At 47.8% G+C, this 24,824-nt stretch overlaps 1 protein-coding gene across 1 annotated transcript in view; it reads left to right on the top strand.

The window, feature by feature from the left end:
* The window catches only part of LOC144137825 (cytochrome P450 3A13-like), a 34,023-nt gene extending 9,368 nt beyond the window's left edge, over window positions 1-24,655 (top strand). The window contains exons 4-14 of the mRNA XM_077669831.1: window positions 480-576; window positions 3,094-3,219; window positions 3,417-3,675; window positions 6,599-6,729; window positions 7,404-7,483; window positions 11,804-11,881; window positions 12,904-13,012; window positions 13,815-13,903; window positions 14,714-14,854; window positions 23,144-23,309; window positions 24,314-24,655. Of these exons, the coding sequence (XP_077525957.1) occupies window positions 480-576; window positions 3,094-3,219; window positions 3,417-3,675; window positions 6,599-6,729; window positions 7,404-7,483; window positions 11,804-11,881; window positions 12,904-13,012; window positions 13,815-13,903; window positions 14,714-14,854; window positions 23,144-23,309; window positions 24,314-24,391 (1,354 nt within the window). The 3' untranslated portion in view covers window positions 24,392-24,655. The remainder of the gene's footprint in view (window positions 1-479; window positions 577-3,093; window positions 3,220-3,416; window positions 3,676-6,598; window positions 6,730-7,403; window positions 7,484-11,803; window positions 11,882-12,903; window positions 13,013-13,814; window positions 13,904-14,713; window positions 14,855-23,143; window positions 23,310-24,313) is intronic.
* Window positions 24,656-24,824: the final 169 nt, after the last annotated feature.

Raw genomic sequence — 24,824 nt, 5'->3', positions numbered from 1 at the left:
GCTGGCTTTTCCATTTTGCCCGTTGCGCTGTGAACCATCTACGGAGGGAGCATTATTATAGAAAACGGCTCTAACTGTTGTGTTATCAGAAGTACCCCGAAAAAAATTGTAGGACAATTCGCCGCTAAAGAAACTCTAACATTGCGCCGAGATTAATTTACGTGCCTTAATTGTTATTTCACAGTGAAATCTTAAACGTTACTTTCTGCTGTCGATACATGGCTATTTACGGAGGGAGCAGGGTTAAAACAAACTGCCGTATCACCGGACGTATGCAGAAACAAACTACAAGAGAATTTTCCGCTAAAACGACTTTAACCTTACGCACCACCGCTTCGCTGGTCAAGCTTCTTCACGGAGTGGAAGGGCGCTGAATCTGGTTTACCTCATAATTCCCGAAAAGTACTTCCAGCAATTGTTGCACCACGTTTCTTAGTACGGCAGCCATTAATTTCATGTTATCATTGTTGATTCTTCAGTTACTACAATGGCATCATGCCAGGCATTGTACTTCGGGACCCTGAACTGATCAAACGCATCTTCATTAACGACTTCCACTACTTCACTGGAAGACAGGTAAAGTGTCGTCAACAGTCATAATTACGAGATCAGTTTAGCGTTAAATCAGTACTATTTATGCTGTGTTGTAATAGACGTTACTCGACGTTTAAATTCAGAGTACAGGAAGTATTATCATGAAACAAAAACTACCAACATCGGACGACGCTGCATTCGAGTCCACCCTGTTTAGGTGAAAAGAAAGGCATACACCGCGCGCTTGGTTGCAGCTGAGTGGCCGCTTGGCAGGGCGTGATGGTCGGTGCTGTCTTTTTATACTAGGATATCATATCATTCTTGATACTTGAAACTTGAAACTTGAAACTTGCAGATTGCATTCCCGGCCGATAGTGCCGACATGCTTGTGAACCGCCTGCCGCAAAAGCGTTTGTTAGAGCAGCTTACACGTGTTTGCACTATTGTAAAGTACAGTGTGGAGCTTTCTTTCGTTCCCTTGCGTATGGAAGTGCTCTTCAAGCTTTGTCGTCACCAGCTATGCACCGTACTCCATAACTGACTCAGCACCGAGCGCAATTCGCCCAGATATCTTTCAAATGCCTTCTCAGCTTCTAACGCACTCTGTTTAAAAGCAGGTATTAATGTTTTGTATATCACGGCAATGAAATAGCCAGGGTGGACGCCCAGAACCACGAAGAATTCCCAGACACAGCCGCTTGGTAAACATGCGAGTGTTGGTCTTCTTTCGGAGGAATTAGTTAAAACACACAATGTGGTGGAACACACGCACACACGCAAGCACGCACGAACGCGAAGAGGTGAGGAGGTCCTATTCTCTTCTGCTTTACACTCATCCCTCACTGATTGTCATTGGGAGCGGGATCCGGCATGTGCCGTAGTTTCTTCCATACGCTAGACGGGAACTTGGCAAGCGAGCTGAATAAGAAATGATCTAGCTTAACGCTTCAACAGTCTTTAATGCGTTTATCCCGTAGTGGCACGAACCCATGGATTTTGTAAGCATAAAGATAGCGTTGGCGTGGACACACTTCGTTGTGAACGTGCGTGCGCATGGAACGTTTTTTGCCCTCGAGCGAGCACTCTTAAGAAAAGTGCGTGGCACTTACTAAGAGAACACTAACCAGTTACTTGTCACAATATACACAAGGTACTTAGTTCTTTACTAAGTGGTCATGCGTAACCTGGTGAAAAAACTACGTGTGACAATATGGATCGGCTGAGTGCGCAGCACGACATACACACATTCAACACGCACATATCTGACTTAGACAACAAATAAAGTGAGCAAGAAAACCAACGGGTTGCAAGAGGAAAGCGAGTATACCTTTTTTACCTTAGAAATACATCTGTTCTTCATGCTTTTATAGCCAGCGGCGGAAAGTCCTCTGATAGACCCAGTGGGCTTGTCGCGAAAATTAGATATTTTAGCGAATACTTTTAGAATTTGGCATTTTAATGGGAGAATATACAAGTCAGCATGTGGATTTTCAAAAACTTTGTCATCGTGATTTGGGGTGAGAAAACCGCTGTGGTTATAATGTTGAATAATTCAAAGAATTTTGTTACTATTAGTGACTGTCAGTATCAAACAAGCAGCTGTTACTAAGTGCATGGTCTGGAGTGGTAACGATAGCATTTAGATTCCATACTTAGTGGCAGGACCTACGTACCGTTCTCGGGGAAGTAAAGTTCGTAAGGAGTTAGTAAATACAGCCCGTTACTACATTTTCCCTAGAATTTTTGTTTAGAGTGAGGAGCATATGGCATAATGTGATGAAGGCACGCCGCGTCCTGCCGCATCGCGCATCATCCCATGAACGGCGGTGATAAGGTGAAATTTGCCTTCCTCCATTTTGACACCCGTTTCCAGGTACAGTTCACCGACAAGCACGCCGCTGGCATGCTGACAAGCACCACTTGTAGAGCCAAAATATTCAGCACCGATCTTTCGTTATCACCTCACTCAAGCGCGTTTAGACACTACTCTGTATGAAAAGAGTTCTAGTGAATTTTCTGTGGAAGCATGAGGCGAGGCGGAGCTGCCCCACTTAAGATTTCCGCACCGACTTTAAGCAAGGCACGTGGAGACCCTGCCGCCCCGTGGTGCCACATTTCATCCAAGAGTGCGCCCGATACAGCTTGAGTCATACCTCAACGTGACTGTTCACTGTGTTCATGCCCTGTGTACTTCTTCCGTTATATTCTCTCGTGTGTTTCTAAGCTGTAAAAACCTAGCACACATCGGCGCTACTCTAAAATCACTCTAAGATGAAATCGCTGCATCCACAAAAAAACTGTTTTTGTTGCTTTTTCTTCTCTCGCAACTAAACGCAAAGCTACTGTCTGTCTTGTCTTGTGCTGTGAGCCCCACAAGAAGGTATGCATGCCCTTCACAAATTGTTGGAAAATTTTGGTGAGAAAATTGTGGGCTCTACGCAGTAAATACGTAACGCGGGTGCTTCTTATAACTGCTCGTGCAATTTCCATCAGGTGCACCAGTTTACACCAACTATATTTTTTTCAAACCGCCCAATGTGTAATCTCCCGTGAAACCAGATTATGACCATCGTGTCCAAGAACCTTCCCATCAACGAAGTAAAGCTGACCAGGTTGGCTGGCGACGACTGGCGTTATCTCAAGAACATCGTCCTTCCCGCCTTCAAAACAAGCAACATTAAGAAGGCAAGACCACCTTTCTTTGCAACGACTTCAAGCGATAGAGGTGCAAGAGGATTTAAACTGATGTTCACTTTAAGTAAACATTTTTTTCCATCTTCAAAAGTACTCTGGTTATTTTGAGAACGTAAATGTAATGTGTTGCGCGAATACGGAAGTCAACCCTGCTTCTCCTTCTTATCCTTTTCTTGGGGGGAACGCAGGCTTTCCCGCTCATGAAGGAGTGCATTGAAGAGTGCTTCAGCGTGATCGATTCCAAGCTACCCACCTCAACCAGCGAACTCGGCGACGGCTGCGTGGAGCTGTTCGAGCTCTTCTGCAAGATGGCGATAGACGTCGGCTTGCAGATGTTCGCCGGCGCCCGCACGCAAATACAGCGCAAGAACGGCGCCGCAATGGCCATTGTCCACGCGTCACGCCAGAGCGTCGGACAGTTCGGCGGCGTAGCACTTTTCCTGCTCAGTGAGTGAACGCGCCTTCCCACCCACAGGCTTGAGGAATACTTCGCAGAGAGAGAGAGAGAGAGAGAGAGAGAGAGCGAGAGAGAGAGAGAGCGAGAGAGAGAGAGAGAGAGAGAGAGAGAGAGAGAGAGAGAGAGAGAGAGAGAGAGAGAGAGAGAGAGAGAGAGAGAGAGAGAGAGAACAACATATATATCTGCATTTGTGAGACAACTAGGGCTTCGCACACACCATGCTCCGTTCGGGCCGCAAAGAGAAAAAAAATTAAACCGCGAGAATTCCCAACAGAGGTCGACGACACACCTCCAATCGTCATGGCCAGCCACTCAGTTCCAAAAAAAATACACGGAGATCGTATGCCATCATCGCAGACAACGCCTCATTTACCCTCCTCCTCACCCATCACTCAATACACAAGACTCACGAATCTGGCGCCGAATCCAAACACAGACTTACTACAACATAACAATTTTACATACATTTCACCAACTGTTTTTCCTACAACTGCACAACATGCAATACACCAAAAAACTCCCCCCACCTCCCCGAAGGGGATCGTGCGGAAATGCAAATGCATTGGGTGCACCGATGACTGCGCTGCGGCAAGCAGTCACGGAGAGAGGCGCGCGCTCCACTGCATTTATATATATTTTTCCGAGCGCAGCGAGCGGAGAGAGGGTACGCGGAGAGGAGAGAGAGAGACCCGCGCAACACGCCCGCCCCGCGCGCGAGCTCTCTCCGCCGAGCTCCGCGATGCGAGCGCCCTCACACGCCCGAGCGCGCTCCTCCTCTCCACTCACTCTCCGCTACTCCGCCCGAGCTCCGCGATGCGAGCGCCGTCACACGCCGAGCGCGCTCCTCCTCTCCCATTGCCCTCCGCTACTCCCGCCCGAGTTACCACGTGCTCCGGTTGCTAGGCGCGCCACAGCTGTTGCTAGGTGCACGCCGGGCAACGCACGACAACCCCCGACTAAGAAATGCATTCGCATTTAAAACCTCCTATCGCCTCGTGTGGGAGTATGTCAAACAACCCAACCCAATGCCACCCCCTAATCTGGAGCCGTGAGAGCATAGGCTGGCCAGCTTCCAGCTCGAGGATCAGGAGTAGCTGATCTTCCGGGCGCGGGCTGCTGCAGGGCCTGAAGGCGGCCTGAACTAAGGCCACCACCCACTCACCTTCCCCCTCCCCTTTCCCTCGAAAAAAAAAAACTTTATTCCTCCACCTACTCCCGTAAAAATCGTTTCACTGCAAGAAGGTGAGCAATGAACGAAAGCCAACTTCATGAATAATATGCTACGGCTTAAAAGCAAGTTAGTTTTGTTCTTAAGCTACTCCTATGCACGTACCCTCCCAGTCGATTTTGCAGGGAGCCTGATAACTGCGGCCAAAAAGCAAATCTGGTTTGAAAATTTTCAAATTCAACCGCTTGTATGTGCCAAGACGTTGACGCTGAGAGGCTGCGGTCTGTGCATATCTTGACCGGTTATAGGGTTACGTTCCTTCCTCTGTTAAAACTTAGGTGTGGTTCACGAAGTGACAGTGAATAGGGATACCACGGCGTCGCTTTGCGATAATTCGTCTGATTATCCATGGTAAACAATTCGCTTTTTGTCAAATTGACGCCGTTCGGTGCCTCCATATTGACGCTGTATTGACGCTATTGCCTTCAAATGCATGTTCATCAACGAATTTATGTATCCTTTGTTCGTCCGATATATTACCAAGGTTTAACTGAAACTTCCTGTCCGCTGTTTTTTTTTCGGCGCTTCAACTAGGCATCCGAACCAGCTGACGAAAATCTCAATTTAGTTAGTTCGATATTACGAGCATGTTACTGCGTGGGGGTTGAAGGCAGATCGCCTGGTGACATTGAAGCTGTCCTAATACTCATGTTGCCGTGACAACTTCTGTTTTCTGAGCGGGATGAATGCTCGGCCTTAGCCCAGCCCCTATGGGCTCGCCGTTTCTCCGAGTGCAGTGGCAATGACAACACCAACAGGTAGGCTGTTTCTCACAGCCCACCTGTGAGAAACAGAAAACCATTGCTGCACTCGCAGAAACAAAAGTGCTGCGAGAAGTTTCTCTTTATCAGTCGCAGAATATAATATTACATTCGCTATGTTTAACCACATACTTGAGAATGTGCTCTCGTCGAATGAAAACGGCTTGGGCTGGTTAGATAGCAGCATTTGATGCCATGTCGAGTGCCATAATCAGATCGCTGTGCGTAGGTGCCCGTCATGTTTCCGAACATAGTGGGTTCTAAACGATTGGCAATGAGCGTAGTAATTTGTTTTTCTGTCCGCAGCAAATTTCACGGAGATTTGACACAAATGTACTATGCGTTGGGTGACCCATATGCGTTGGGTGACATTTCGACGCAAGAATAGATGCAAAGATATGTTTTCTTTTTTTCTTTCGCTTTATCTCAAAGCCTACTCACAAGCACAACTAAACTTTTGCGTACATCTGCATGTATTTTTGCGTTTTTCTGTCAAAGACTTGAGTATATTGTTACGTGCCTGCGTTCACACGACTGTAGTGCGTCAAAGGGGCTTGAAATTCAGCTGTATCATGTTGGTAATTCTCTGAGCTTACCTCATTTGTTTCATTTGTCATATCATCAAAAAAGTGGATTTTATGCGCATTATTATCATCAGTTTAAATTCACTTTGTCGCCTTGCTTCCTCTGGGCGCTTGCCGAAAAATACTGGTGCTTTCGAACCCGAAAATTGTCACAGCTCTACCAATGAAGCACCATCTTTTGTTGCGTGGAGTGACCTATGAATATTTGCTAACATTCTTGTACTGTTGTTCGGAAGTGACGGTAACACGCCTACTCTTCGCCAGCGTTTTCTAGAAATGTAATTTCGAGTGCAAACGCGGGCTGCGTAATGCATTGCACGAATGGCTGTTCCCGTTCCAGATCTTCTTCCCAACATTCCCCTGCTGCACAGGGTCTTGCTTGGCCTGCGATCGCTATTTATTACACTCCCTTCGGACGAAATGTTGGAGAGGATGCTGCCCATCATCAACCACCGCCGCGCACATCCTGATGTAAGCGTCTGATGCTCTATTCCCCCAACCCCTCGCCGCCCCTTTTTGTGCGTATGTGCTTGCATTTAGAAATTCGTGGTTGATCCCTAAACCCAGTTGTTATCTGTTTTTCAGTCAGCTTGATAACTCACTTCAGTCCCCATTTTGCGGCAAGAAGTAGCCACCTTGCTTAGCAAGTGACACCCCAAGTGTGGAAAATAAGTCGATTGATTGTTGGGTTTAACGAGCCGAAGCTACAGTTGTGCTATGAGGCCCGCCGTTGTGGAGGAGGGCTACGGATTATTAACCTAGACCCAGTTGGCGGGGGTGGGGTTGGGGTGGGGGGCATCTTTAACGTTAACAGAAGTCTCGACACGCGGGCGTTCGCGCTTTTAGCCTCCATTTGAAAAGCGGCCACTGTGGCAGTAATCGATACTGCGTCCTTGGAAATCAGGGCGAACTAACCTGTCACGACCGCTGTGTCGTTATCGCTCAAAAATTTCTTTACCCGGATTCTGTGCTAATTTGTCTATACTTTCTGAATAAACAGGTATTACTCGGACACTAAGAATAAGTATTTAGGTGTATTTACTGTAGGTGTACTGGTTGATTTAATTCGTTTTGTTTAATTATGGTTAAAATTCTTCATCCGTTCTTTTTTCATCGAAATATATCCATATAATGGTTTCCAACAGCCAAGCAAAGAGGACGTCCTGCAGCTTCTGATCAACGCGGAGGTAGAAGATGCAAACGCAGCAATCAAAGCCGAAGGCAAGTACTCAACACGCATGCGCAACTTAGTTTTCTCCGATATAGTGGCTCACGGACTGGTAAGTTAAACGGGTGTACTAATTGCCGACAGCAGTAAGGTCAAAAATTCATTCCTGAGAATTGTGCTTCGTTTTCCCCCTTATTCCCTGATGTAATTTCAACTTCGTCAAATTGTTATGCGCCTCTTTTCCCACTGCAAGAACTGTAAACTTGCGCATTTAATCACAACCAAAAAGCAAGCCGCAAAACAAGAAGCAAAATCCTTCCTTTTTTATGTATTTTGGTGCCGATGCAATAAAGCGCTCATCTTCGCCTGGGATAATCCTGATTGCGAAAAGCTTGGCGGTCCTTTTCTCCAATTTTGGGGGGCCATGATTCAGATTGTAAAACATTGTTAAAAGCTGAAAAGATGAGCGCAGTCCACTATGGTAGAAAATGTGCATAAACGTCAACTGTTCTCAGTGCGTGGGCTTTGATAAAACATTACAGAGGCTTAAATCATGTACTTCCCAGTACTCATGAGTGTAGACGTGATTTTAGGCGAATGCCTATTTTCTTCGTTGCGCTCCTATCGCCCCACTTTGATATATGAGCATAAATTTCAGGTTAAGAAGGATGCTGTTTTATAGTGTTTATAAATGCCCATTTTGCCGTCTGTGCTTAGGCAGTGTTTATACTGTGGACCAGACCACAGGATAATTAATTCTGTGGACATTTACAGGGTATAGTTGAGCCTTATTCATCTAAAGCGACCTTAAAAGATACCAATCCACACTTATTAGCATAATAACGTGTAGAATTAACTCAAGATAACGTTACAGCTAAAAGATTTACTTAAAAAAAGAGCCTCACAAATCCTGGCACTCGAACCCAGGCTGTTAGCGTGAAAACCGAGGGCTGTACCACTGCGCCACAGAAAGAGACGAGCGGGGCCCCTTCAGCAGTGTCTCAACACTGAACATAACCCTGTAGTCTGGTCCACGGAATAAAGCTGAACATTATTCTGTGGTATCGTCCACAGAATAGGCAGTGCGTTAGGGCTTAAATGCCTACTTTAAGAATCGGTGTCTATGTGACACTATTTAGCCTCAAGTTCCTCTTTCAGGTGCAGTTTGAAAAATTATACATGTAAGATGGCAACACTGACGGCTCGGAATTCTACGGGGTTAAACCTAGTCCTCTAGGTCAACAACCTCTCGCAAAACAACCGCTAGCACCAGGAGAATGGGACGCTCATTCTCAGTGACAAGAGCAACAATTTCGAATCCAAGTATATGAAGATGGTGGTAGTTCGCTTTTGTTTCCACAAATACATCCTTAGACTACGTTCCCTGTGCTGTCCAAACAGATTTCTTCAAATACATGCAGTCGCATCCTCGTTTCCACAAGTATACTCAAATGCAACTCTATTGTCGACGCAAGGCTTAAGCATCGAACACGTCTATGTTAGCAGATCAATGCTATATAGGTTGAAGAGCCAACTGTGAAATATCACTGCTCACCTGCATTTCCTTGCGCCTTAAAATCAACAAGCCGATGGGCTCTAAAGCACGCTTTTCCGTCAAAAATCTGTTCGGCTGGTGAACACCTTTGAAAAACGCTCTTCAAATGTGTGGTAGTGTATTTAGCAGTGTTGAGATGTCTTCCCTGAACAAATGGATAATATAATTGTACACGTGAAAACTGCTAGAGCTGTACCTAACAGTCCTCGTAAGAGAATTGTCGTCTCTCTTGCGTTTATTATTTCTTTTGTTTTTGTTGTGTCGTATTTAAATTGCATAAGATAGACATAAAGTAGCCTTTTTAATCAGTATTACAGCTGTCAAGTATTATTTTTTTTTTACTGTGGCTGAGAAAGGCACAGTCGCTATTGAACATGAGCAGTGCCCTTGCTGAATCTCCAGTTTTATGGGCCAATTGAACGGCTATGTTCAACTTTCGGCGCCTTTGTGCCATCATAAGCCATAACATATCTTTTTCCTGTCGTAGATACAGGTCGCTCACGTCTTCGTTCGGAATAATTTGCATGTATGCAAAAATTTGTTGTGCCTATATTTGCCACGTTGGAGACCTGAAACGTCGTTTTGATAGCCTATTTTTGGCGCCTACGACCGGCCTAAAATAATGCCTAAATATCCGGCCTATGCTAATCAATATAAATTTCCTAGTTTCAAAGCCCACGACTGCCTCTTTTACCCTTTTACTTTTTCATGTGTTTTAGAACAAGAATTCTGATTTTAAAATCAACGCCTGCTTTTCTTCCCTGGGCATCTATTACTGTCTGCTTTTTTTATGAGCTTGTATTGTTCCCCGTTTTTAAATGGTCAGATGGCACCAACAACTATTCGAAGCACTGATGTAGCCGGTGGTAGCTCACGCATCTTTCAATTCTGTGGTTTCGAAAGGCCGTACCAAAAAACAAATTCAAGTAAAGCAGAGACTAGGCAGCTTTAAAACACTGCCGCCTCTCAAAGCTACGTTTGCCATGCAATAGACTCGATGACTGAACAACAAAACAAAGTTTTTTTGAAGTGATGTCTTTCTCAAAAACCGCAAGGTATGTTTTTTTTTCCAAACGATAGCATAAAAGCCCAAGTTGTTTCAGACATTATATAAGAAAAAATCGTGGATAACACAGGCAGCTAGTAAATTGTTGGCGACCCTATTTTCACACCTTATAGTAGTGTTAAATGGGTTAGAAGTACTTGAAGGTAGCGAAGTCTTTCTATCAGCTTTATCTATCCCTGGATTATACAAGTAAAGAATGCTATTGGAGTTCCACACGAAACTCATAACCTACAGCCTCTGTAGGCCACCCAAAAGTCGGCACGCTGTATACGCGCTGCCTTTCGTTTGTACAACTCTAATTAAATTTTATAGAGAAACCCGCGAGGGTTTTCTAAGCATCGCTTGCTGTTGCATGTATCTGGGAAATAAAATGGAACTCTGGCTAAATTTTAAGTCTCGTGAGGTATAAAGATTTCAAAATTGACGTGCGCGGTCGGCAAAAAAAAATTTTTTTTAAATTAGTAGTGGCTTAGCTCTGCTATGCCAGGATATACGTAGTGTGAGCTAAGGTTCAGCAATCCAGTCCAATCCAGTCTTATCCAGTCCAGTCCAGTCCAGTCCAATTCAGTCTAATCCAGTCCAGTCCAGTCCAGTCCAGTCACGGCTCCTCGGGCATGCTCAGAGCCACGCGAAACGGCTATCAAGCGGCTCCGGTGCAGCGTCAGACTTGGCTACTGCGCAATTAAGGCGTACACCTGGGCACGCGCCGGCGCCAGTGCGTCTGCCGCGGCTATGACGCAGCACAATTCAATACAATCCACTTTAATCTAATCCAATCCAAATCCAAGCCAAGCCAAGCCAGTTCAATCCAATGTCCCTCGCGCTTGCGCAGAACGGCCCTTCACTGCACACGCGAAACTCCTCAACCTCGGTCAGTGTAGCTTACGCTACAAAATGGCGCAGCTTGCAGTAGGGGTGCAAGGCTGGAGAAACAGCGGAGAGTTTCGACCTAGCCTCTTCCGGTTTTGCTGGGTTTTGCTAAATTTTGCTACGCTTTGCTAACTTTTGTTAAGTTTTGGGTTGCTAAGCCAAGCTAAGTGTGGAGGGGTGAGGCCAAGTTTAGCCGGATTTCACAGGGCCGTTCCGGTTGGTCCCCAACACTGACAGCGGATCCCAGGGGTGAAGAAGCCGGCTCGGCCCCCAGCCCCGCTGTTTCTCAAGCCTTGCACCACTAGTGTAAGCTGGAACAATTTATTTATTTATTTATTTTGAGCGCACGGCAGGCCGCCGTTGAGCCCCGCTATCTCCCTTCTTGCGCCAGCGGACCTTCTTTTATGCCGCACGTTCCCCAAGTAGAGTTGAGCCCGGCTGCGAGGCGAGCTCTTGACGCTGCTGGAAGCTGGGCCCGACTATAGTTGAGCCCTACTGGGAGGCTAGGCCGGGAGGCTATCCGGTCTTTGCTGACGCAAGTTGCTTTCGCGCTCTCACTCTGCGCCAGAAGTCACCGCGTGTATCTTTTTTCTGCGTATTTTTTTTTCTGGCACCACCGAACCAAGCTCAAGCTTAAACAGCTCCGCTGTTAAACTTCATAGCCTGTGTGATAGAGTGACGGAGGCATTCAGCTGCACGACAAAAGTTTTGAGTTTTACAGCGGACTAAAAGCTTTTTTCGACTGAGACCGGGGAATGGTGCAGCTGTTCATAACTCGCAATTGCGATATATAAAGGAATGTTGGATGACCCTTTTTTTGTGCACAGACATACCTTGGCTGGATATTTATTGAGTAGCCTCCCTGAATCCTTTCTACATTAGGGAGGAAGCTCTCCGACGTGTTTATGGCTCGCCCAGCCACTCTGCGAACAGAATCTAACACTTGCCTTTTCATCAATGCGAGGTAAGTCAGCAAAATAACCATTATTTTTTTTCGAAGCACCATTTAAAAAGCTTTGATATAAAAGCAATTTGATTTTGAAAAGCAATTTAAACAAGCTTTGATTAAACAATTTAACAGCTCTGATTAGAGACGCACCACGGATACGCTATTTGTGATGACGGCAGCACGTAAAATGCTAAATTAAAAGCGCGAAACCGGTATTTTTATTAGACAAGGCCAGAAGAACTAGGCGTTTTACCTATAAACTGGGAAACATTTTGCACATACCTTATTCGCATGTAGGTGCGAAGGTTATGTGTAGTCATAGTTTTAACCGCTCCTATAAATTATGTGTAAAGAATCACCGCAATGCTGATAACTTACTGGGGCCTTGACTGCTGCTTTGCTGCTACTGCTTTGACTGAAAACGAAGTTCTTTACCAAAATCTTGATTGTAGGTAACGCGAAGCACGTGCATGAGCCCAGTGGCTATGGACACCACGTATTGACGAACAGGTTATCAACACTGTTAAGCATTCGCACAGGGAAGTCTGTCATTCTGACATAAGCCCTCTTTTATGCGCCATTTTGCCACAGGACATGAACAGTACTACTTTCACACTGCGCTTTTTTTGGTCACCGAGTGTATACACCCGCGCTGCCCCAGAGTTACCCTGCATTTGTTATCTCTTTCTCTCTCCCCCCTCCCTCCCTCCTTTCCTCCTTCTGCCCCCCCCCTCTCTCTCCCCTTCCCTTTCTTATTTTTCCCGTTTGTGTTATACTCTGTGTTGCAATCAATCACCTGCATAGCAAAACCAGTAGTGTTGTGCAGCAACGTTTGCCGCTAACAATAACGTTTCGTGAAACAGCGCCTATTCACGCCGGCATACAGTTTTTTTCCTGCTTTAGTTCGTGAGAGAGCAATGGAGAGACTTTATTCAGCGACTCATGCCCAAACCGCGACATGGGAAGTGCGTGCATTGAGAGAAAAAGTATTCTACGTTTAAATTCAAGGTGAAGCTACCCGCGTTTCCTCATTTCAGTGTTGATGCCATCGCGTCCCCACTGGCATTCGGCTGCTACCTCCTCTCAGAGCACCCCGAAGTGCAGGACCGGGTTCGAGCAGAGGTGCTGGGCCTTGTGGAAAAGGAGGTGAGCGACGTGGCATGGACGTGGTTTCGAGTTTATTGCGCCATGATGTGCTCTTAGAAGTCTACAATATCCTCCACCATCAAATATTAGCGCAAGAAAACACGGAACACAAGAACGAGAAACGAACAGGACAGGGCTGCACTCTCAACTATTTTGGAAAGAACACAGCTTATATACATACACACTTTTGACAACACCGTGGTATCCTTAGGACCTGGTCACAGACTTTTATTTTTCAAAGTTCCGAGCATGAATTAGATGCGCGTTTCTTTTTCCCTGTTGTTATTTGCCACTTAGCGCTCACTGCAGTTGTTATGTGGATTTTTTTTATCTTGAATGCATTACTTAGCTATCTGTCAAACAATTTACTGCAACAAAACCCCAGTGCATCAAATTATGTTAATGAAAGAAAATTTCGATAAAGTAACTAAGCGTTCTTATTTCACGCTGGGCGTACTCAACACCAAGCATTGGAATTCGCAACCCGCCGCGGTGGCTCAGTGGCTAAGGCGTTGCGCTGCTGAGCACGAGGTCGCGGGTTCGATTCCCGGCCGCGGCGGCCGCTTTTCTGATGGAGGCGAAAAGCAAAAACGCCCGTGTGTACGAGATTTCGGCGCACGATAAAGATCCCCAGGTGGTCAAAATTAATCCGGAGCCCTCCACTATCGCCTGCGTTGCGTCGGCGCGTTAAGCCCCACAATCAATCAATCAATTGGAATTCGCATTTCTTGGAAGTGGAACAGCAACCTTTAGATGAACGCAGGCACACGTGCAGAAATACTATGCTATATTTTTTTTCTAGGGGGCACTGACGTACGACAACATCGGAACGCTGACGTACCTGCGACAAGTCTTGTCCGAAGTCGTGAGACTCTACCCTGCACTGCCAGGGTGATTCGCCTTTCTGTTTTCCTCACTTACCCCTGCTTTTTGCAAACCTGTCACCGGAATTCACTTCTCTAAAATGGTTTTAGAAGTCGATAAGGACCGCTTCTACTTTAGACGGGCAGAAGGGTGATCTCTTAAAACGATGCTTTTAGCCTTTCACTGTTGTCGTCTGTAGTCCACACAAAACGCACTGAAGGAAAGCCAACTTTCTCTGACGATGATGATGACGATGATCAATCCTGGGCGAAGTGAAGAAAAAAACGCTTCCCGTGGTCGGAATCGAGCCTGGTTCCCTCGCAGTGTGAAGCCGACGTCTATCCAGCTGCATCGTTCCGGAACGGTCGAAGCAGTTTGGATTTGAAGAGGGGTGCATGGACGCGCGAAATTCGAAAGAAAAATCATGCACCCCTCCGTCTAACGACGACGACGGTTGAACGCGAAGCTTTCTTGGTGCGAAATCAAATGGCGAAGAGTCAAGATCAAAGCCGCTGCGATAAAAAGTCCAGACATCGTGGTTGTCAAACTCGAAGGTCAACGAGTCAGAGTCCATACTCAGACACAGCCAAGGAATCCTTCACGAAAAAACTTCGCGTACAACCATCGTCGTCGTTGGATGGAGGGGTTCATAGCTCTTTTCCTTGTCGATATTTTGCAGAGAAGTACTGTAGAAGTAGGCAGAAACATCCTGCATTCATTGTGCTAACCACCAACACGACGGATCATGTCCGCTTCGATGAAATAGCTTCAATTTGTAACCTTTTGTCATTTTTTTAGCGTAAAGAAGCTACAAGTGCTACTGTGATGTTCTTGCAGCTCAGTTCGCAGGATATGCGACGAAGACTACGAACACAACGGAGTGCGCATCCTCAAGGGCGTGAACGTGTCCGTACCGACCCTCGACTTCCACTACGACCTGGAGCTGTGGCCGGAACCGAAAAAGTTTGACCCTGAACGGTTGGCAGACGCGTTTCTTTTAAATGCGGGACTTTCCAGTGTGAAATCAGCAAGCAAATATGTCTGTTCTTCTGTAACATTGGATGTGTCGCACCTTCGCCGCATACGAAAATGCTGTTAAAAAAGTGCGCTAGGGCCTCGATCTTTTCGTTGGGACAGCTTATGTTGCCCCCACCTCCAAAAATGTCTGCCTACGAAATCACCTGTGTATAGAAATTAGGCAGACCTTTAAAGGGGTCGGTTGTGTAGCGTGCTTTGAGGATAAACTAAAATTGCCAGCAATGTTTATATACCCGCTGACAGGGCTACGGTCAAAACTCGATCTAACAAAACCCGATCTTGCGAATTACCCAAACTATATCGAACAAATTTGGATTCCCCCGCAGGTGCCTATACGGCTCGATGCTTTTGTCAACTCGAACTAACGAAATAGATTCGGTGCCATTCCCCATTTAATTAAGTATTTGTAGAAACAAGACACATTTAAAAGAAGCAACTGCAATGCGTTTCGTCAGATTTTCATGAAGATTATTGCGTCACGTGAGGGAAAAAAACGAGGCATCTTGTTTAGTTGTTTCGTAGCTCTACGAGGGAAACTGAGCAGGCCCAGATATCGCACGGTTAGTTTCCGGCATACAGGAGGTGTCAGAGGGCGCTGATGAAGCAGAAACTGCTGAAGCTCCTGTGCTCGCAGCAGGCCAGGTGATGGACGCTACTGACTTCCCCAGGCGCTCTGCTGGGGCTTGCTAAGGAACAGAGGACGTGTTGAACGTGCTTGCGTACTACAAGGGTCCGCCCAATGCTAACGAAGCGCACAGACAGACAGACAGACAAACAGACAGACAGACAGACAGACAGACAGACAGACAGACAGACAGACAGACAGATAGATAGATAGATAGATAGATAGATAGATAGATAGATAGATAGATAGATAGATAGATAGATAGATAGATAGATAGATAGATAGATAGATAGATAGATAGATAGATAGATAGATAGATAGATAGATAGATGGATGGATCGATAGATAGATAGATAGATAGATAGATAGATAGATAGATAGATAGATAGATAGATAGATAGATAGATAGATAGATAGATAGATAGATAGATAGATAGATAGATAGATAGATAGATAGATAGATAGATAGATAGATAGATAGATAGATAGATAGATAGATAGATAGATAGATAGATAGATAGATAGATAGATAGATAGACAGACAGACAGACAGACAGACGGACGGACGGACGGACGGACGGACGGATGGATGGAAACTTTATTATTCATGGGATGGTGGGGCGAATCAGCCGCCTCGGTCCAGACAGCGGCTGAGGGCCCTGATGATGTGGGCCGCCAGTTCCCGTTGCTGTTGGAGACTCGCCGCAACAGCCAGCCACTCTCCGGTGTAATTGTGTGGTTGGGTAGGGTTGTAGGGGCACTCCCACAGAATGTGGTCCTGGGTAGGGGGAATGAGGCAATGGGGACAGAGTGGGACAGGGGTGTCTAGCGTGCGTTGGAACAGATGGAGCTGAGTGGGTGTGTGAAGTGTGTATGTTTGCGCCTGCCGAATGACTACTTGCTCGCGACGGGTAAGCCCGGAATGGAGGGGAGGGAACGTGCGGCACTTAGAATGTCTGCTAAGGTAGGGAGCGGAGGGGGAGGACAAGGATTTGTGTCGCGAGCGTCGACAGGGGCCCGGAGGAGAGCTTCGTGGGCAAGCTGATGAGCGCGTTCGTTCCCTGCAACGCCTGCGTGACCAGGGACCCAGTGCACGGGAAAAGGCCCTTTAACGTTCTTTAAGAGGGACAGTGAGGAGGGGAAGGCAAGACCCTCAGCCAGGTGGTAGCATGCTGAATTTGAATCGGTGTAGATATTGGTCGTGTGGACGGGGGATGTGTTGTCAGCAGCGGCTAAAGCGATAGCGAGAAGTTCGGCTTCTTCTGGGGAGGTGCACCGTCGAGTGATGGAGTAGTGAGTACCCCCTGAAGTGATGAAGGCGACCGCACCGAAGTTATCTTCAAATGCCGCATCTGTGGATACGTGGCGGCTGTCAGTATCACGGTTTACTTTCTTGGCGTAGTTTGCGGCACGAATAAGACGGCGTTTGGGATTGCGTTCCTTGTCCATGTGGCGGGGAATAGGTGCTACGGTAATATGGTTGAGTATTTTGCTGTCCAGAGGAGTTGTTTGAGGTCTGAGAGGACGGTACGGGTATCCTAACGTGCGTAAGATATGAAGACCGGTTGCAGTTTCGGAGAGGCGTTGACGTTGGTGGCTGCGATGGATGTCAATTATATCAGTAACCGTAGGGAGAACACCAAGTTCCGCAAGTCGGGTGGTGCTAGTGATAATATGAAGACCCAGATTGGATTGGATTGGAAAAACTTTATTGATGCCTGCAATGCGCGCCTTCGCGCGTAGACTGGGCCTACGTCGTCCTCGTGGTGGGCGTGTGGCGTGGATCCCCGCTAGCCGTTGTCGGCTCCCCGGGTTCCTGCCTGGCCAGTGCCTCGACGGACTGCTGGACGGCTTATAGTTGTTCTTCTTGGTTGTTGCTCATCGTCGCGGCCTCTAGTCGCGGCGGTATGCGTCCTTATTTAGCCCCGTTTGGATTCTTGATACAATCCCACAACATGTGTGCAAAGGTGGCCGTCTCTCTGCGGCATGTCTTGCACTTGTCGATCGGGTGTGACTCAGGACACATTCTGTGGAGCAGAGCCGGGCTCGGCAGCGTGCCTATCTGTAGTTGCCTGAATACAACGGCCTGCGACCTGCTTATCCCCGTGCAAGGTGGCGGGAGAAGTCTGCGGGTCAGACGGAAGGCCTTGGTTATCTCGTTATAGTTTGTCATCCTGTCTCGTGTACTTAACCATAGCGCACGGTCGCCGTGGGCGCGGTCGGTTAGTGCTCGCGCCTTAGCGTGTGCCGTTTCGTTGCGGTTTGCGTTTCTTTCCGACGCCTCGCCGGGAACCACTTGATGCGTACCTGCTTGTTTCTATTCACTTCTTGTACGCGGACCGCCGTCGGTGCGATTCTGCCCTTGGAAAAGTTCCTTACAGCCTGCCTGGAGTCACTCAGCACGGTCTGGCAATCCCGGTATGCGATGGCCAGAGCGATTGCCATCTCCTCGGCCTCTTCGAATTGAGTGCACAACGTGCTGGCTGCCGTGCGGGTGTTTCCGTCGGCGTCGACCACGGCGACAGTGAAACCGTTGCGGCCGGCATACTCTGCCGCGTTCACGTATCTGGCCTTGGTGTCGCTGGCATGTATGTCTGTTAGCGCTTTGGCTCTCGCTATTCTGCCTTTGTTGAACTCCGGAGATATTTTTGTCGCTTTGCGGATTAGATCGTCAAGCTTCCCTTCCAATGTGCGCGTTAGGACGACGGACGGCGCTTGATAGCGAATGCGGGAGAGGATAAGAGCATCGCGGAGTTGAAGAAGGTCCTGTTCTTTGAGTCCCCTGAAGCGTGTAGTGACACGGCGCATCATGTTAAGGATGGGTTCGGCCTGACGGAGAATGTGCTGCACGGCCAAACCTCCTGCTCCATCAGATTGCATGTGAAGGCCAAGAACTTTCAAAGTTTTTTTGTGGGTAGATGGTGTTGTCATGATGATGAAGAACAACTTGAGGTAATTTCCAATTACGGGAGTGCACAAGCAGCAAGGAAGTTTTCTCAGCCGAGCAAGCTAGACCGATAGTGTGAGCTGCTTGATCAACAGCTCTTAGGGCGTCTTGAAGGGTGTCTTGAATGAATCCCAGACTGCCGCGATTGATCCAGATAGTAATGTCGTCGGCATACAGAGAGTCCTGAATTTCGGGGAAGGATTGTAGAGAACGGTGGATACGGCGCTTGACGAGGTTAAATAATGTAGGAGAGAGGACCACGCCCTGAATAAATGCCTCTCTGAGGGTGCTAGGTACCCCGTCAAGCTTGTGGTCGCCAATTTGTATGGTCAGGGTACAAGATTGAAGAAAGTCCCGGACGTAACTGTGCATGTTCGAGCCGAAATTTGTATCTGCTAGTTCTGAGAGCATAGCGTCGTGATCCACATAGTCAAATGCCTACATTATGTCTATAGCAAGGATGGTTTTTAGCTGGGCTGAGCAGGGAGACTGAAGGATGTCCTCGTATATGCGAAGCAGTGTGTCTTGAGTAGATAGCTGTGAGCGATATCCTATCATAGAGTGAAGGAGTGCTTGGGTATCCTCTAGATGTTGCTGAAGGCGATTTAGGGTCATATGCTCCATAACTTTGTCAACGTGAGAGGTCAGTGTTATTGGACGGATGTTAGGGAGATCTAGAGGTTTGCCGGGCTTCGGGGTGAAGATCATGTGGCCCTTCTTCCATAAGTTGCAGAGTGGTATTTGTCCTGTCCAAACGCGGTTGATGGCATGTAAGAGATGGTGTTGGTCAACATATGACATATTCTGAAATAGGGTCATAGGTACAGAGTCGGGACCAGGAGATTTGCTGCCTCTACACATACAGAGGGCGATGCGAAGCTCAGCCAAAATGAATTCCTCATCAAGTTCGGGGTTTGGAGAGCCATTATATTCAGAATACCGAGGTTGACACAAAGAAGTGATATAAAGTTTCTTGATGGTGTCCATCAGAGTGGCTGGGCCTTTATGTTGAGTGGAGAGGCGATTGATCTTCTGGGTGGTCATAATCTTTGTGGAGTCGGGATTTATTAAAGCTTTGAGTATACGCCACGTCTTGGTAGTGCTCAGGGTGTTCTGAAGTTCATCACACATGGTATTCCAGTGTTCCTGCGGAGGTCGTTAGAGTATTCCTGAATGTGCTCGTTAAGTCGATTGATTCGGGCGCGGAGTCTACGGTTTGTTTTGCACCGATTCCACCCTTCATGAGAGAAGCGCGGGCAGGTGTGACAGGTGTGCATCTATGTGAGGAGTGGCCTCGTTCGTGGCAAGAACCTTGGTATTCTTATCAAGAGCATGCATAAGTTGCTGTGTCCAGGTAGGTACGTCTGTGAAAGGGGGGTTGCAGCGCTGTTGTCGATATTTATGCCAATCGGTGATGCGACAGATTTCCACTTGATTCGTTTTGGAGATGCGGAGACCGTGAGGCATAAGATGGCATGGTCACTGCTCATATATTCTTGAGTCTGTTTCCACCGTAGAAGGAGAGCTCGAGTAGTGAAAGTGAGGTCGGGGTTGGTATTGCGTTCCACGGAGTTGCCCATACGTGTGTATTCTTGTACGTCATTATGTAGTGTGTACCCAGCTTCTTGTACAGCTCAATGCACCTGGCGGACTTCCTGCATTCCCTGATATAGCCCCAGGCAGGATGTCGGGCGTTGAAGTCGCCGGCCAGGATATGCTGAAGACGGGTTTTGGTTCGACAAGGATGGAACAGTTCTTCATGCGCGGGTAGAGTATTGCGCGGGGGACTGTAAACGTTGGTAAAGAGCAGAGGGCCGCGCTTAAGAGGAATTGAAACAGTGAGGTTATTGGCGGGGTCATGTTCAAGAGTAGCCGTGAGGGTGGAGTGGACCAGCGTGGCAAGGCAGGGACTTTGCTGAAACGTGACATACCCAGGTAGCGTAGGATTTAGTCCTGTCTCTTGGACGAGGAGGATGTCTGGTAGCTGAGGTTATGACTGAAGCCAAATGAGGAAGGCATTACGCTTGTTCTTGAAACCATGACAGTTCCATTGAATTATGAGTACGTGATCTGCTATGCTTATTCCGCGAGAGGTGACAGTGCTGGAGGGAGGGGATAAGTGGACTGGAGTTGAGTGATAAAGCCGGAGAAGAGAGATTGAAAGTGTTTACTCTGCTCTTCAAAGCGCACATTGAGCTGAGTGGAAAAGTGGGCGACGTGGTCAGTGTATTCTTGATGTTTCTGCTGGAAAAGGGCTTGCTGCTCGTGTTTGAGGGAAAGTTGGTGAGTCAACTTCCGTGAGTCATATTGCCGTATCAAACTTCTGGGCGTATTCTTCAATACGATGGAAGAGAGAGGCGTAGAGGTCGTCTGGTGGAAGGGTCACTGGGGCGGACGGTGAGCCCTCCGAAGAGCGGCTGCGTTTGGTTGCCGGAGTCGAAGCCGGGGGGAGGGAAGCGTTAGGCGGAGGGAGAGGAGGAGACTGTGGGGACAGGGGAGCATTGGTCATGTCAGAAATTATTGAAGGACTCTGGTCATGTCTACGTTGAGTGGGGGAGGGGGACGAGGCTCGGTGGCTTGTGGGGCAGGAAGTTGTTTGTGGAGGATATCTCTGTAGGTCAGTGCAGGAGATTTTCGAGCGTGTTCAGGTGTGTGGGAGAGTAGCTGGCTTACCTGGGCAGCTTGATTACGGCTGTGGTGGGCCACAGGGCCGTCGTTCGAAGGGTTTGCAGGAAGACGTGCAGACGAGCTAGCGGAGCGGCGAGAGGGCATGGTGAACCGGGTGCGACTGCGGCTGCGTCACTTGCGCGGTATAGGTAGTGGCTGCTGAATCAGCTGCCACTGCAGCTGCGCGCTGAGCGACACGTTTGTTGTACGCTGTCTGGCGAACGGCTGCATCCGCGGTTTTCCTGTCAGAAATGTGGCGTCGTCAGCGCGATGGGGACCACCGCAGCGGAGGCAGACCGGATCTGCTGAGCAGGTGTGGCTAGCGTCTTCGGGCAGTACTTGGCCGCAGGTCGGACAGCGGGGTTTGTAAGTGCAGACGTCAGCACGATGGCTAATTTGCTGGCAACGGTGGCAGTATTGGGCTTTAGACGATGAGGGCGGCAGCGAAAGATGCCACCGGCTTAGCAGATCTCACGGGGGATGTGTGTACCTTCGAAGGTGATTATGGCCGTGGCCGTGCGGCCCATCATTCGTGCAGCCAAGATCTTGGTTCCTTGAAGAAGCGTCGACATGTGGCGCATGAGATGGCCGGGGCTTGTGCCCGCTGGAATGTCGTGCACAACGCTTTTACAGGTGTTCGAAGGAGTGGTGGGGTAAATGGTGACGTGACAAGGACGGTCTTCGAGGTCAATGCTGGATATTTGCTGAAGTTGTTTGCTGATGTCAGAGTCTAAGCAGAGCAGAAACGCAAGGTTTTTGACATTGTTGACACGAACCATGCACTTGGCAGCTTCAGCGGGAGTAAGGGACGCCTTGTTCCGGAGCACTGCATGGAGGGTGCATGGGTCGTTCTTGGAGAGGTTGAGATAGTCACCAGGGTGTAAGACAAGAGTGGTTTGCAACTGAGGGGCGGGGCTCGCAGAGTGTCGAAGGACAGGGTGGTTCCAGCCGTCTTTGTCTTGAACGTATTTGGGAGCCATGTCGGAGGAAGCAAGTGGCTGGCCGGTAGTCGGTCGAAGGGCGCGCCGCTGGAGGCGAGCTGTAGTAGGCTTAGCGGACGCGCCTGAGTTGAGTGCGGGCATAAAAGTCCATCAGATGGTTTCTTCGCGAAACGGGAGTTAACGTATACTTGTACCATAGTATTTATGCCAACGGGATTACTGTCGTAAAAAAAGATGGTCGAAAGCTCACTAAAATTGTTCAGGGCATTCCGGATATGTTCCTGGAGCACGAAACAACCTTGGGCTGGTGTAGAGGAAAATTAACTGGGTTAAACTCGCCGAGAATGACGGAACCGATGCGGTGGCTCGCTGTCCGAGAGAACGTCCGAAACGCACAGAGGCGAAAATCACAGGCTGTTTTGCCAGGAAATAAATTAATTCCGTCAGAACCTCCAGAGTGTCATTGATATTGTTTTCACTGGGAACGTATAGCGCATTGCTCAATTATCGGCAGGCGAGAGTCGTGGCCGCCGCCATTACGAAGCCACGGCAGGCGCTGGAATGCGCCTTCACTTAGACATCGAATTTATGCAATCAACTGCTTGTAAAACAACAGTCCCGATTTTACGAAGTTCTCGATTTAATAAAACAGTTTGCAGTAACGGTAAATTACATAGTGGGTGTGGCTGGACGTCAGAGTAAAATGGTAAAAGTTAGACAGGCGGCTAACTGCTGAAAGGGCGCAATGACAAGGTGTACGTCTCGTCCACAGGTTCTTTCAGAAGACGTGGAGTTGGACAGAGACGGTAAAATGAGAGCTACGGATGCAGAGCGCAAACCGGCACTGGCGGGGGAAAAATGAATGCTTCATTCGAGAACCGTTTCCTTTAAACTTTAAATATCTTTGAAGTCAGCGAGTATGATCCATGCGTCTAAAGTAAGGCTGGATTGCCCATAATGCTAATGACGTTTCAGCCACAATAGAAGCATGTCAAATGGTCCATGCGCTTTTTTTTTCATGCTCTCTCTCTTTCACCGCCGTGACGCAGCTTCAGCAAGGCCAACCAGGACAGCATCCGGCCCATGTCCTACTTCCCGTATGGCTTCGGACCACGCAAGTGCATCGCTTCCGCGCTGGCGCAGATGGAGCTGACGCTAGCTCTGGCCATGCTGGTGACCAGGTACAGGCTGCTGCCCAGCCCCAAGTACCGGCACGTAAGTGGGCACATCTACAGCCTCGTGACCTGTGCGATCGATGTTCGCGTTCAAAGTTAGGATAACGTATACACAAGGGTTGTGACGCCACTGTGTGAGTTTCCCTTTCTCGTTTGCATAATTTCCTCCAGAATATTGGATGCAGCACTTCTAGGTGGGTTTGCGGGATTCGCAAATTCTGTTTCTTTTTCTCTCTTTTTGAAGGAAAAAAACGGCTGCGAGTACGACGGTTTTCCGCACATTAAACACGCTTAGATCGTCTACATTAGTCCGCAACCATTCCGCACAGGGTGCCCCATGACACAAATGTAGCTCCACAGCGTGAAAGCTCCATTCGAATCTGAGATTTGATATCAGGCAAAAGACAAGAGCCTGTAGACACCTTCAACCCCTCATCCACTGTGACACCCCTTTTGACCACCGGGCAACAGAATCATTTACGTCGGTTTAATCAGTAAGCGGATGTAGGAAATATCCAGTGTTCACAAATAATTTTCGAAAGGGTGCTCATACTGCTCCATACAAGCAGCAGTACGAAAGGAGACATGCTGTCCGTTACGGTTTCATTACTCGTTCACTGCAGCTAACAGCTACCTCACGCGTAATAAAGCTTTCATATTTCCCGCATAATTGTTCAGTGCAAACGTGTTCGCTTGTTTTAGTTTGGTGCGTTACCGTTTCAAGTCAATTTTTTTTTAATATTTCTAGCAAATTACAATGTACTTTAAAAAATGTAAACAGTTATTTAACGCATTTTCCAACTTCGATTGAGATCAAACACTGCAGCTACACAATGTGATTAGCCTGCAATCGTGTCTGTCTGTCTGTGTCTGTCTGTCTGTCCGTCCGTCCGTCCGTCCGTCCGTCCGCCCATCTGTCTGCCTGCCTGCATGCCTGCCTGCCTGCATGCCTGCCTGCCTGCTTGTCGGCCCGTCCGTCCTGTCCGTCCATCCGTCCGTCCGTCTGTCACCGTCACTGAAATGCTTGCTTGTTTCCTTTTCCAGGAACCTCCAAAGTATGCCGCTTCGTCGCTCCTAGGTTTTCCGAGTGAGGGAGTCACGGTGCGACTGGAAAAACTCTGATTCAAACCGCTCAGAGTTCATACAGGGTCCGCAAAACAGCCTCGTAACTTCACCCGAGGCAGTGCGGAATTTTTGTTGTTAGCCCTAACATTTGTCGGGGCTGGGAGCACTTTTTCTTTTTCATTCGTTTCACGTGAAGGTAGGAAGGTATTGCACAATTTTTATTGTATCATGGTTGTAACACGGTGTTCTGTTTGTGTTCCTAGCACACTTTTGTTGTTTCCTGAATAACCACAGATTCATTAAATGATTTGCTAACAAGCAGCTCCCGTTTACAGTGTATGTATTTTTGAGTATACATAAAAACTAGTCGCCAAAACTAGTGGCCAATCATATTTAGCACATTACCGCTCACCAACGACGCTTATTAGCCGTGAGTACTATGTAGACATGCATTCACAAAAAGGAGCGTTTTCGTGGCAATGTCCTCTTG

This window comes from Haemaphysalis longicornis, unplaced genomic scaffold, assembly GCF_048455015.1.
Source record: "Haemaphysalis longicornis isolate Haplotype H1 unplaced genomic scaffold, Haemaphysalis longicornis Haplotype H1 scaffold_5, whole genome shotgun sequence".
Classification (NCBI taxonomy): domain Eukaryota; kingdom Metazoa; phylum Arthropoda; class Arachnida; order Ixodida; family Ixodidae; genus Haemaphysalis; species Haemaphysalis longicornis.
The sequence above is the reverse complement of the archived record's forward strand: the minus strand, read 5'-3'. Positions and strand labels throughout refer to the sequence as shown.